This window comes from Heterodontus francisci, chromosome 2 (genome assembly GCF_036365525.1).
Source record: "Heterodontus francisci isolate sHetFra1 chromosome 2, sHetFra1.hap1, whole genome shotgun sequence".
In the NCBI taxonomy this organism is placed as follows: Eukaryota; Metazoa; Chordata; class Chondrichthyes; order Heterodontiformes; family Heterodontidae; genus Heterodontus; species Heterodontus francisci.
The window spans coordinates 154,558,797-154,573,692 of record NC_090372.1 but is presented as its reverse complement, the minus strand read 5'-3'; the positions used below and the strand labels follow the sequence as shown (position 1 = coordinate 154,573,692).

The 14,896-nt window shown below is 44.0% G+C and overlaps 1 protein-coding gene across 11 annotated transcripts in view; it reads left to right on the top strand.

Moving 5' to 3' along the window:
- Positions 1-14,896, top strand: part of akap9 (A kinase (PRKA) anchor protein 9) — a 362,971-nt gene that overhangs the window by 278,056 nt on the left and 70,019 nt on the right. For all 11 annotated transcript variants that reach the window (XM_068012548.1, XM_068012537.1, XM_068012517.1 and 8 more), the window contains one exon: positions 8,108-8,284. In XM_068012548.1, the coding sequence (XP_067868649.1) occupies positions 8,108-8,284 (177 nt within the window). The remainder of the gene's footprint in view (positions 1-8,107; positions 8,285-14,896) is intronic.

The following is a 14,896-nucleotide window of genomic DNA, read 5'->3' as shown; positions in this document are numbered from 1 at the left end:
AAACTTACCTCGCTCATCCCCTCTAAACTTTGCCCCTCGCACCTTAAACCTAGCAACTGACTCTTCCACCCTGGGAAAAAGCTTCTGACTATCCACTCTGTCCATGCCGCTCATAACTTTGTAAACCTCGATCATGTATGTATATATATATATATATATATATGTATAAAAAGCCTTGGGATTTTCCTTAATCCTGTTTGCCAATGACTTTTCATGACCCCTTTTAGCCCTCCTAACTCCTTGCTTAAGTTCCTTCCTACTGTCTTTATATTCCTCAAGTGCTTCGTCTGTTCCTAGCCTTCCAGCCCTTACAAATGCTTCCTTTTTCTTTTCGACTAGGCTCACAATATCCCGTGTTATCCAAGCTTCCCGAAACTTGCCAAACTTGTTTTTCTTCCTCACAGGAACTTGCTGGTCCAGGATTCTAATCAACTGACATTTGAAAGACTCCCACATGTCAGATGTTGATTTACCCTCAAACTGCCGCCCCCAATCTAAATTCTTCAGTTCCTGCCTAATATTGTTATAATTAGCCTTCCCCCAATTTAGCACTCTTATCCTTATCCACAAGTACCTTAAAACTTATGGAATTATGGTCACTGCTCCCGAAATGCTCCCCCACTGAAACTTCGACCACCTGGCCGGGCTCATTCCCCAATACCAGGTCCAGAATGGCCCCATCCCTAGTTGGACTATCTACATACTGTTTCAAAAAGCCCTCCTGGATGCTCCTCACAAATTCTGCCCCATCCAAGCCCCTAGCACTATTTGAGTCCCAGTCAATATAGGGGAAGTTAAAATCTCCCACCACCACAACCCTGTTCCCTTTACATCTTTCCAAAATCTGTCTACATATCTGCTCCTCTACCTCCCGCTGGCTGTTGGGAGGCCTGTAGTAAACCCCCAACATCATGACTGCACCCTTCCTATTCCTGAGCTCCACCCATATTGCCTCACTGCATGACCCCTCTGAGTTGTCCTCCTGCAGTACAGCTGTGATATTCTTCTTAACCAATAATGCAACTCCCCCACCCCTTTTACATCCCCCTCTATCCCGTCTGAAGCTTCTAAAGGCTGGAACATTTAGCTGCCAATCCTGCCCTTCCCTCAACCAAGTCTCTGTCATAGCAACAACATCATATTTCCAAGTACTAATCCAAGCTCTAAGTTCATCTGCCTTACCCGTTATACTTCTCGCATTGAAACAAATGCACTTCAGACCACCAGTCCCGCTGTGCTCAGCAACATCTCCCTGCCTGCTCTTCCTCTTAGTCCTACTGGCCTTATTTACTATGTCCTCCTCATTTATTTCACTAGCTGTCCTACTGCTCTGGTTCCCACCCCCCCGCCACACTAGTTTAAACGATCGACAAAGGTTTCATGACCATCATTAGACTAACTTTTTTAATTCCAGATTGTTATTAATTGAATTCAAATTCCACCTTCTGCTTTGGTGGGATTCGGGCCCATGTCCCCAGAGCAATACGCCTGGTCTCTGGGTTACTCGTCCAGTGACAATATCACTATGCCACCGCCTCCCCTAAATATATTTGATATTGAAGAATTACTGGTTTTATGCTGTTAATAAATGAAAAAAGTAATTACTGAATTCTAGTATCAAGTACATGCCTATCAAGGAGTGGTGCCTTTGTTCTAAAAGCATAGAAAAATTACGGCACAGAAGGAGGCCATTCAGCCCATTGTGTCCGTGCCAGCCGAGAAAAAAAATCAGCCTTATTCTACAATAAGCTTATGCTTGTAGCAGTTGACATTTCATTGTTGATGTTTTATTATAAAGTTGCTATTCTAAGGGCATGTTCCACTGACAAAAGTGAGGTGGAGCCCCCGCCCCCCCACTCCAACCTAAGCCTGCAGTTGAGAGCCCCACCCAAAATTCTGGAGTTGCCGTCATTCATGTGACTCTGCAGTACCTTGTGCTTTCAAGGGCCTTTCAGTAGTGCCTACACCGATCTGTGTACAGGAACACTGAAGGGATCACAGTCACTCTGCCTGAGGGTCCCCAGTTCTCCTAGGCCAAAGAACAAATTGGCGATAGAAAATTTCAGCTCCAAGCAGAGCTATTGTCCTTGCAAAATAACGTTTTCAATCATCAACAACAATTTACATTTATATAATGTCATTAACATAGAAAAACTACATGATATTAATTATTTAATATTAATGACTGACGTCTGCAAACGCGACATGATGTCCTGTGGCATTGACCACAGGTCGTGGGAGTCAGTTACCAGTGATTGCCAGAGCTGGTGGACAGCCATAAAGGCGGGGCTAAAGAGTGGCGAGTCGAAGAGACTTGGCAGTTGGCAGGAAAAAAGACAGAAGTGCAAGGAGAGAGCCAACTGTGTAACAGCCCCGACAACCAATTTTATCTGCAGCACAGTGGCGCAGTGGTTAGCACCGCAGCCTCACAGCTCCAGCGACCCGGGTTCAATTCTGGGTACTGCATGTGTGGAGTTTGCAAGTTCTCCCTGTGTCTGCGTGGGTTTCCTCCGGGTGCTCCGGTTTCCTCCCACATGCCAAAGACTTGCAGGTTGATAGGTAAATTGGCCATTATAAATTGCCCCTAGTATAGGTAGGTGGTAGGGAAATATAGGGGACAGGTGGGAATGTGGTAGGAACATGGAATTAGTGTAGGATTAGCATAAATGGGTGGTTGATGGTCGGCGCAGACTCGGTGGGCCGAAGGGCCTGTTTCAGTGCTGTAACCCTAAACTAAACTAAACCTGTGGAAGAGTCTGTCACTCTAGAATTGGCCTTTATAGCCACTCCAAGCGCTGCTTCACAAACCACTGACCACTTCTAGGCGCTTACCCATTGTTTCTTGAGACAAGGAGGCCGAAGAAGAAGAAGGAGTGTCTCAATTACCTCCTTCTTCTTGACTTTGGCAGCATCATCTTTGGTAAAAGCAGAAACAAAGTACTACTTTAGTACCTTAGCCATGCCTTCTGCCTCCATGCATAGATCCCTTCCGGACATATGAATTAGGAGCAGGAATAGACCCCTCGAGCCTGCTCTGCCATTCAACAAGTTCATTGCTGAACTGATTACTCCACATTTCCACCTACCCCCGATAACCTTCCATCCCCTTATTTCACAAGAATCTATCTACCTCTGCCTTAAAAATATGCAAAAACTTTGCTTCCACTGCCTTTTGAGGAAGAGAATGCCAAAGACTCACGAGCGTCGGAGAGAAAAAAATTTTCCTCATCTCTGTCTTAAATGGGCAACCCCTTATTTTTAAACAGTGACCCGTAGTTCGAGTCTCTCCCACAAGGGAAAACATCCTTTTCATATCCACCCTGTCAAGACCCCTCAGGATCTTGTATGTTTAAATCAAGTCACCTCTTACTCTTCTAAATTCCAACAGATACAAGCCTAGTCTGTCCAATCTTTCCTCGTAAGACATGCCACCTATTCCAGCTATTAGTCTAGTAATCCTTCTCTGTACTGCCTCCAGCACATTTACATCTTTCCTTAAATAAGGAGACCAGTACTGTACGCAGTACTCCAGGTGTGGTCTCACCAATGCCCTGTATAGCTGAAGCCTAACCTCCCTACTTTTGTACTCAATTCCCCTGACGATAAATGATAACATTCTATTAGCTTTGCTAATTACGTGCTATAGCTACATACTAACCTTTTGCGATTTAGGCACTAGGACACCCAGATCCCTCTGCATCTCAGGACTCTGAAATCTCCCACCATTAGCTAAAATGCTTCTTTTATATTCTTCCTGCCAAAGTGGACAATTTCCCACTTTCCCACATACTCCATTTTCCAGGTCTTTACCCACTCACTTAACCTGTCTATATCCCTTTGTAGCCTCCTTATGTCCTCTTCACAAGTTACTTTCTTACCTGTGTCATCAGCAAATTTAGCAACCATACCTTCAGTCCCTTCATCTAAGTCATTTATATAAGTTGTAAAAGGTTGAGGCCCCAGCACCGATCCCTGTGGCACACCATTCGTTAGATCTTACCAACCAGAAAAATGACCCATTTTTGCCTACTCGCTGTTTCCTGTTACCTAACCAATCTTCTATCCATGCCAATATGTTATCCCCTGCACCATGAGCTTTTATTTTCTGCAGTGACCTTTGATGTGGCACCTTTTCAAATGCCTTCTGAAAATCGAAGTACAATAAGTCCACCGGTTCCCCTTTATCCACAGCACATGTAACTCCCACAAAAAACTCCAATAAATTGGTTAAACATGATTTCCCTTTCACAAACCCATGTTGACTGTGCCTGATTAACTTGAATTTTTCTAAATGCCCTGCTATAACATCTTTAATAGCTTCTCACATTTTCCCTAAGACAGATGTTAAGCTAACTGGCCTGTAGTTTCCTTCTTTCTGTCTCCCTCCCTTTTTGAATAAAGGAGTTACATTCGCTATTTTCCAATCTAAAGCAATCTTCCCTGAATCCAGGGAATTTTGGAAAATTATAACTAACGCATCAACTATCTCACTAGCCACTTCTTGTAACACCCTAGGATGAAGTCCATCAGGACCCGGGGATTTGTCAGCCCACAGCTCCAACAATTTTTTCAGTACCACTTCCCTGGTGATTGTAATTTTCTTCGGTTCCTCCCTCCATTCCATTTCCTGACTTACAGCTAATACTGGGATGTTAATTGTATCCTCAATAGTGATGCAAAATATCTGTTCAGTTCATCTGCCATCTCCTTATTATCCATTATTAATTCCCCAGGCTCACTTTTTATAGGACCAATGCTCACTTTGTTAACTCTTTTTTAAAAATATCTGTAGAAACTCTTACTATCTGTCTTAATATTTCTAGCTAGCTTTCTCTCGTACTCTAATTTTACCTTCCTTATCAATCTTTCAGTCCTTTGCTGTTTTTTATATTCTGTCCAATCTTCTGACCTGCCTCCTGTCTTTGCGCAATTATAGGCCTTTTTGGCCCCATCCCTCCTCTTACTACCTTTTACTCTTTCTATGCTTGTAGAAGGCAATATGGACAGAACTCAGAAATATGAGGCAATATGGACAGAACTCAGAAATAGGAAGGGTGCGGTAACAATGTTGGGGCTGTACTACAGGCCTCCCAACAGCGAGCGTGAGATAGAGGTACAAATATGTAAACAGATTATGGAAAGATGTAGGAGCAACAGGGTGGTGGTGATAGGAGATTTTAATTTTCCCAACATTGACTGGGATTCGCTTAATGTTAGAGGTCCAGATGGAGCAGAATTTGTAAGGAGCATCCAGGAGGGTTTTCTAGAGCAGTATGTAAATAGTCCAACTCGGGAAGGGGCCATACTGGACCTGGTGTTGGGGAATGAGCCCGGCCAGGTTGTTGAAGTTTCAGTAGGGGACTACTTTGGGAATAGTGATCACAATTCCGTAAGCTTTAAAATACTCATGGACAAAGACGAGAGTGGTCCTAAAGGAAGAGTGCTAAATTGGGGGAAGGCCAACTATACCAAAATTCGGCAGGAGCTGGGAAATGTAGATTGGGAGCAGCTGTTTGAAGGTAAATCCACATGTGATATGTGGGAGGCTTTTAAAGAGAGGTTGATTAGCGTGCAGGAGAGACATGTTCCTGTGAAAATGAGGGATAGAAATGGCAAGATTAGGGAACCATGGATGACAGGTGAAATTGTGAGACTAGCTAAGAGGAAAAAGGAAGCATACATAAGGTCTAGGCGGCTGATGAAAGACGAAGCTTTGAAAGAATATCGGGAATGTAGGACCAATCTGAAACGAGGAATTAAGAGGGCTAAAAGGGGTCATGAAATATCTTTAGCAAACAGGGTTAAGGAAAATCCCAAAGCCTTTTATTCATATATAAGGAGAAAGAGGGTAACTAGAGAAAGGATTGGCCCACTAAAGGACAAAGGAGGAATGTTATGCTTGGACTCAGAGAAAATGGGTGAGATTCTAAACGAGTACTTTGCATCGGTATTCACCGAGGAGAGGGACATGACGGATGTTGAGGTTAGGAACAGATGTTTGATTACTCTAGGTCAAGTCGGCATAAGGAGGGAGGAAGTGTTGGGTATTCTAAAGGGCATTAAGGTGGACAAGTCCCCAGGTCCGGATGGGATCTATCCCAGGTTACTGAGGGAAGCGAGAGAGGAAATAGCTGGGGCCTTAACAGATATCTTTGCAGCATCCTTAAACACGGGTGAGGTCCCGGAGGACTGGAGAATTGCTAATGTTGTCCCCTTGTTTAAGAAGGGTAGCAGGGATAATCCAGGAAATTATAGACCGGTGAGTCTGACGTCAGTGGTAGGGAAGCTGCTGGAGAAGATACTGAGGGATAGGATCTATTCCCATTTGGAAGAAAATGGGCTCATCAGTGATAGGCAACATGGTTTTGTGCAGGGAAGGTCATGTCTAACCAACTTAATAGAATTCTTTGAGGAAGTGACAAAGTTGATTGATGACGGAAGGGCTGTCGATGTCATATACATGGACTTCAGTAAGGCGTTTGATAAGGTTCCCCATGGCAGGCTGATGGAGAAAGTGAAGGCGCTTGGGGTCCAAGGTGTACTAGCTAGATGGATAAAGAACTGGCTGGGCAACAGGAGACAGAGAGTAGCAGTAGAAGGGAGTTTCTCAAAATGGAGACGTGTGACCAGTGGTGTTCCACAGGGATCCGTGCTGGGACCACTGTTGTTTGTGATATACATTAATGATTTGGAGGAAAGTATAGGTGGACTGATTAGCAAATTTGCAGACGACACTAAGATTGGTGGAGTAGCAGATAGTGAAGGGGACTGTCAGAGAATACAGCAGAATATAGATAGATTGGAGAGTTGGGCAGAGAAATGGCAGATGGAGTTCAATCAGGGCAAATGCGAGGTGATGCATTTTGGAAGATCCAATTCAAGAGTGAACTATACAGTAAATGGAAAAGTCCTGGGGAAAATTGATGTCCAGAGAGATTTGGGTGTTCAGGTCCACTGTTCCCTGAAGGTGGCAACGCAGGTCAATAGAGTGGTCAAGAAGGCATACGGCATGCTTTCCTTCATCGGACGGGGCATTGAGTACAAGAGTTGGCAGGTCATGTTACAGTTGTATAGGACTTTGGTTCGGCCACATTTGGAATACTGCGTACAGTTCTGGTCGCCACATTATCAAAAGGATGTGGATGCTTTGGAAAGGGTGCAGAGGAGGTTCACCAGGATGTTGCCTGGTATGGAGGGCGCTAGCTATGAAGAGAGGTTGAGTAGATTAGGATTATTTTCATTAGAAAGACGGAGGTTGAGGGGGGACCTGATTGAGGTGTACAAAATCATGAGAGGTATAGACAGGGTGGATAGCAAGAAGCTTTTTCCCAGAGTGGGGGTTTCAATTACTAGAGGACACGAGTTCAAAGTGAAAGGGGAAAAGTTTAGGGGGGATATGCGTGGAAAGTTCTTTACGCAGAGGGTGGTGGGCACCTGGAACGCATTGCCAGCGGAGGTGGTAGATGCGGGCACGATGGAGTCTTTTAAGATGTATCTAGACAGATACATGAATGGGCAGGAAGAAAAGAGATACAGAAGCTTAGAAAATAGGCGACATGTTTAGAGAGAGGATCTGGATCGGCGCAGGCTTGGAGGGCCGAAGGGCCTGTTCCTGTGCTGTAATTATCTTTGTTCTTTGTTCTTAGAAGACTTTTGGATTCCCTTTTATGTTAATAGATAAAAATCATTGTCAAGGTCCAGCATCAACAGCAACACCTTTGTTAAAATAGATGGCTGCAAACAAAGCAGCTCTCTGGATTGTTCTCATAGGATGTATCAAAAAATTCCTAAAGGGATGCCCTGAGCAATTGCCTTACTTTGCCCAGTTGGCTATAATTACCTCATATCTTAATGGTATTGTCTTTGATATTTATTCTCAAGGAATTACTTTATTTGGATGGAGTGAGGTGTACATTTTTGACTTTTTTCTGTAAGAAACAAAGAAGTTTGTTCTTTATATATTTCCTGACATTGGATGTGGATCTTGAGCACAATGCTGGTGTTGTAATTCTCTGTTGAAGTTGCTTTTTGGATAAAAAGAAATAAAAACTGTTTTTATCCTTAACCACCAGTATTTTTAAACTATGCTCCATCCTTCACTTGGCAGAATGAGGTGGACAGCTTGCAAACATCAATGCTTGATTCCAGTGGATCATCTCGTAATCATCACTCATCTGTTGGGAACTTGTCTCAAACCCTCAAGCAAAGAGATCAAGAAATAGAAAAACTCAATGAACAAAATGTAAAGTTGCAACAGCAGCTTGAAATCACTTCTGACAATAAGGTCAGTAAAATCCAACAAACAACATCTATATTTATGAGCTATTTCTACAATATATACTACGGGGGATTGAGGCTAACAACGTAGCTCCATGGAGAACTGGCATGGAACTGTTGGGCCAAATGGCTGCCTTCTGTGCCCTAAATGACACTGTGGGCTGGTTTTTATTTTCCTGCCGTTCTGGGGGAAAAAAAAGGTCCACATGCTGCCACAATCTTCAGCGCGCCAGCTCATTTAAATATGCACGGCAGCCGCCCTCTCCCCACCCCCCCAAATCACATGGTGGGGGTGGCCTCGGCAAATCTGTAAACAGCGTTAGCTGTCTCTGCGCAGGCGCTGGCGCCATTTTTAAACGGATGCCAGACCTGCTCAGAGAATGCAGAGTTGCCTCCCCCACCCCTCACTAAACATAACTAAAAATAAATGTTTGGCTTGTTTTCTTCCCCCCCCCCCCACCCAATACACTGAAATTGCAGGGTTGACCCCTTCTTTCTGCACCCCCCCTGGCCCCCGCAAGTGCAGAGGTCACCCCTTTCCCCCCACCCCCCAACCCACATTAAAAATGCGGAGTGGACCCCATCCCCCACCACTACACTAAAAATCCTCTGATCACTCCTTCCCCAATTTGGTGGCGCCAGTTTTCCCTGAGCGGGAAAGTGAAGGCGCTTGAGTGCCACCCGTCACACTGAAGTTCCAGATCTGACGGTAAGATCGCGGGGAATTGGATTTAAATGTATGCATGAAGTTAATTTCAGTATTTAAAGTCAGGTCCCGTCGCCAAGCGGCAGGGGGCCACCACGGAGCCTCACGGCCGCCAAGACAATTAGGCTCGGCAATCCCGATGCGGGCTCCATGGCAGAAAGCTGCGATCTTCCAGCACCTCCCATTGCCACGGAATCCGACGTCTGGAGCTCATCAAAATTCAGCCCTATGATTCTAAAGATAAACAGATATGTCAGGATGGATCTTTATTTCCAAATTTTAGTTATTTTTATATTTGCCCCTCCCCATGGTCCTCTGAACCAGTAAATTCCTGGATTTTAAATTGAGACTCAGCAATTGGTCAGATTTCCTGAACTCTTGCCCCTTTTTGTGCCCTACAAGGTCTAGCTGTGCACAGGCAGCATCTGGCATGGTTTGTAGCACTTTCTCTTGTCTCCTGTCAAAACCCCTAAAGGGTAAGTGACACATGTGATAATTACAATTGGCCTAAATAAAATACAATTAGAGCAAAGTATTAGAGAAATCCATGTCATCAACACATGCCCAAACGCAATGGTTATAGGGAGGGAATTCCAGAGCTAGAAGGCATAACTGCCAGTGCTGGGCAAAAGGAGTCGGATGCACAAGATACCAGCATCAGAGGAATATAGAGTTATTTGGTAGCAATAGAGAGATAGGCAGGGGAAAGACAATGCAGTTGAGAATGTTAAATTGGCAACTTTTGGGGATGGGCAGCCAATGTTTTTGTTCATTCATGGGATGTGGGCACCGCTGGCAAGCCCAGCATTGATTGTCAATCCCTAATTGTTCTTGAGAAGGTGGTGGTGAGCTGCCTCCTTGAACCACTGCAATCAGTTTGGTTAAGGTATTACGACAGTGCTATTAGGCAGGAAATTCCAGGATTTTGACTCGGGAACAACAAAGGAATGGCAATGTATTTCCAAGTCAGAATGGTGTATGACTTGGAGGGGAAATTGGAAGTGTTTGGGTTCCCATTTTCCTGCTGTGCTTGTCCTTCTAAATGGTAGAGGTCACGGGTTTGGGAGGTGCTATCAAAGAATTCTTGGCAAGTTTCTGCAGTGCGTCTTGTAGATGATACACTGGTGGTGGAGGGAATGAATATTTAAGGTGGTAGATGGGGCGCTAATCAAACAGAATGCTTTGTCTCGGATGGTATCGAGCTTCTTGAGTGTTGTTGGAGCTGCACATGTCCAGGCAAGTAGAGACTATTGCATCACACTACTAACTTGTGCCTTCTAGTTGGTGGAAAGGCTTTGGGGAGTCAGGAAGTCAGTCACTCGCTGCAAAATACCCAGCCTCTGATCTGCTCTTGTAGCCACAGTATTTACGTGGTTGGTCCAGTTAAGTTTCTGGTCAGTGTTGATGGTAGGGGATTCGACAATGGTAATGTCATTGGATGTCAAGGGGTGTGGATAGACTTTCTGTTGTTGGAGATGGCCATTGCCTGGCACTTAACGTGACATGAATGTTACTTGCCAATTTTCAGCCCAAGCCTGAATGTTGTCCAGGTATTTCTGCATATGAGCAGGGACTGTTTCATTATCTAAGGAGTTGCAAATGGAAGTGAACACTGTGCAATCATCAGCAAGCATTCCCACTTCTAATCTTATGATGGAGGGCACGTCATGAATGAAGCAGCTGAAGATAGTTGGACCTAGGACGATATCCTGGGGCTGAACCAATTGGCCTCTGACGGCCACAAACATCTTTTTGTGCTAGGTATGACTCCAGCAGTTGAGAGTTTTACCAGAGATTCCCATTGGCTTCAATTTTACTAAGGCTCCTTGGTGCCACGCTCAAATGCTGTCTTGATGCCAAGGGCAGTCACACCTCACCTCTGGAATTCAGCTCTTTTGTCCATGTTTGAACCAAGGCTGTAATGAGGGCTGAAGCCGAGTGATCCTGGCAGAGCCCAAACTCAGCATTGGTGAGTAGGTTATTGGTGAGTAGGTCCCACTTGATAGCGCTGTCGACAACGCCTTCCATCACTATGCTGATGATTAAGAATAAACTGATAGGGTTGTAATTGGCTGGATTGGATTAGTCTTGCTTTCTGTACATACTTGGGCAGTTTTTCACTTTGTCGGGTAGATGCCAGTGTTGTAGCTGTAGTTGAACAACTTGGCTAGAGGTGCAGCTAATTCAGGAGCACTACAGGATGTTGTCAGGCCCATAGATTTTACTGTATTCAGTGCGCTCAGCTGTTTCTTGATATCATGTTGAATTGGCTGAGGATGCCGAAATGGATCATTCATTCTGCAATTCTGGCTGAAGATGGTTTCAAATGCTTCAGCCTTGTCTTTTGCACTCATGCTGGGCTCCACCATCATAGAGTCATTACAGCATAAAAGGGGGCCATTCAGCCCATCAAATCCATGTCAGTTCTCTGTACAGCAATCTAGTTAGTCCCATTCCCCTGTTTTATCCCTGTAGCCCTGCAAGTTTACTTCCCTCAAGTGCTCATCCAATTTCCTTTTGAAATCATTCATTGTCTCTGTTTGTAGGCAATGAGTTCCGGGTCATTACCCTTTGCTGTGCTAAAAAAAGTTCTTCCTCACATCGCCCCTGCATCTCTTGCCCAATGTCTTAAATCTGTGTACCTTACCATCAAATATTGGGAAAAGCTTTTCTTTGTCTACCTTATCTGAAGTTCTCATAATCTTGTACACCTCTATCAAATCCCCCTCAATCTTGGTTGTTCCAAGGTGAACAACCCCAGTTTCCACAACCTAACCTTGTAGCTAAAACTCCTCATCCCTGGAACAATTCTGATAAATTTCCTCTGCACCCATTCAAGGACCCTCACATCTTTCCTAAAGTATGGTGACCACAACTGGACATTGTGGCCTAACTAGAGCTGTATAAAGGTTCACCAGAACTTCCCTGCTTTTGTACTCAAGACCTCTATTTATGAAGCTCTAGATCCTGTATACTTTGCTAATTACTCTCTCAATCTCCTTGCCACGTTTAAAGATCTGTGCACATAAACCCGAGGTCCCTCTGTCCCTCTACACTCTTTAGAACTGTGTCGTTAAGTCTGCATTGCCTTTCCCTGTCCCTTCTGCTAAAATACATCACCCCACACTTCTCTGTATTAAATTCCATCTGCTACTTGACTGCCCATTCTGCTAGTCTATCTATGTCCTTTTGCAGTCGATTGGTATCCTCACTGTTTGCTACCCCTCAAATTTGGTATTATTGGCAAATTTTGAAATTTTACTCTCCATTCCAATATTGAAGTCATTAATATACATCAAAAAAGCAGTGATCCTTGGGGAACACCAGTGTCTACCATCCTCCACTCTGGAAAACAACAATTTACCATGATTTGCCATTTTCTCCTTAAGCCGATTTTTTTTTTTTTTAATCCAAGCTGATACTGATCCTCCTCTTCCATGAGTCTCAAGTTTTGTTAACCATTATTTTATGTGGTACTTTGTCAAATGCTTTCTTGAAATCCATATGGACAACATCCATTGCATTCACTTCATCAACCTTCTCTCTTATTTCATCAAAAAATTCAGGTAGGCTAGTTAACCACGATCTGCCTTTTATAGATCCACGCTGGCTCCCCTTAATTAACACAAACCTCGTCAAGTGCCTGTTAATTCTTTCCCTGATTATTCTTTCTAAAACCCTACCCACCACTGACATACTGGCTGGTCTGCAGTTACTAGGAATGTCCTTACACCCTTTCTTGAGTAAGGGTGTCATGTTTGTCATTCTCCAATCCTCTGGCACCTCCCCCGTATCGAGGGAAGATCTCCTCCCCTAATTCCTTTAGCGAGCCATCCGAACAGGCACCTTATCTACTCTAAGCTTAGCCAGCCATTCCAGTACATCCTGCCTATCAATTTTCACCCCATCCATTATCTCTACCATTTCTGCTTCTATCGATATTATGTCATCATCCTCTTCCTTAGTAATCACAGATACGAAGTACTCATTAGTTTTCCTTTCCTTTCCCTGTGCTTCTAAGCATGTATAGGATCCGCCCTACCTCTTATGACCGGCTTGCTATTTACATGCCAGTAGAAGATTTTTGGGTTCCCTTTTATGTTAACTGCCATTCTATTCTCATAGTCCCTCTTTTACCAGTCTTATTTTCCTCTTCACTTCCCTTCACAACTTATTGTATTTGGCCTGGATCTCATTTGAAGAATTCACCTGACATGCATAATGCACCCTGTTTTGGTTTCATCATATTCTCTATTCCTCTCGTCATCCAATGAGCCCTAGCTTTGGTTCCCCTAATTTTTTGCTCTTGTTGGAATGTGCCTAGCTGTATCTGAAACATCTTTCCTTAACAATCATCCATTGTTCCATTGCAGTTTTTCCTGTCAGTCTTTGGTTCTGTTTTATTCTGGCTAGATCCCCTCTCATCCCATTGAATTTAGCCCTCTTTCAACGTAGAAGGTCTACTTTAAGAACATAGGAGCAGGAGTAGGCCATTCAGCCTGTCGTGTCTGCTCTGCCATTCAGTTAGCTCCTGGATGATTTTCTACCTCAACACCACTTTCCCATGCTATCCCCATATCCCTTGATGTCATTAGTATCCAGATATCTATCAATTTCTGTCTTTAACATGCTCAATGATTGAGCTTCCACAGTCCTCTGGGGTAGAAAATTCCAAAGATTCACACCCTCTGAGTGAAGAAATTCCTCCTCATCTCTTAGGTTGTTCCTTACTCTTCTCCATTACTAATCTAAACCTTCTGATATGATGATCACTTTTACCCGCGTATTTCCCCCAGACATTTGGACCATTTGGCCCACCTCATCCCCAGCACCAGATCCAGCAACAACTCCTTCCTAGTTGGACCGAGAACATATTGGTCAAGGACGTTCTCCTGAACACATTTCAGAAATTCCTCGCCCTTCCCCTTTACTCTAGCATTATCCCACTCGATATTTGGTAATTAAAGTCCCCCAATATCACTACGCTATAGTACTTGCACATCTGTGATTTCCCTGTAGATTTGCTTCTCTATCTCACTATTTGGAGTCTATAGGATACCTCGAGTCGCGTGATCGTACCTTTCTTGCTTCTCAGCTCTAACCAAATGGATTCTGTCCTTGCCCCTCAAGGACATCCTCTCTTTCCAACACTACAATACCTTCCCTAATAAGTACTGCCACTCCACTTCCCTTATTCCGTTCCCTATCTTTTCTGAACACTTTGTATCCCTGAATATTAAGCATGCAATCCTCACCATTTTTAAGCCACGTTTTTGTTATTGCCACTACATCATATTCCCACACGACTTGTTCTTGTAACTCACCAACCTTATTCACCAAACTCTGTGCGTTTACGTACATGCATTTTAAATCTGTCTTTGTATTCCTTGTAGTCCTTCTTAGTCTGCACTGACCTGTTATGGTACTACTTTCTTCTCTAGTACTATCAAACATTCTCACTCCTTTATGCACCTTATTCCTCATTTCTGTTTCTATATGCTGGTGCCCATCTCCCTACCAGTTTAGCATAAACTCTCCCCAACGACACTAGTGAACCTCCACGCGACCTCCTTCCCCAGAATGGTCCCAATGTCCCAAGAATCTGAAGCCCTTCCTCCTGCACTATGCCTCAAACCACGCATTAATCTTCCCTAATTATCTCTATACTAGCTAACATGCGTGTCATTGAGAATGAGGATTTTCTTGGAGCCGCCTCCTCCCGTTAGTTTTTTAATTGCCCACCACCTTTCGTGACTGGATGTGTTAGGACTGCAGTGCTTTGATCTAATCACCTGGTTGTGGAATAGCTTAACTCTGTCTAAGGCATGCTACTTCCGCTGTTTGGCATTTATGTAATCCTGTATTGTGGCTTCAGTTCAGCACCTCATTGTTAGGTACATCTAGTGCTGCACC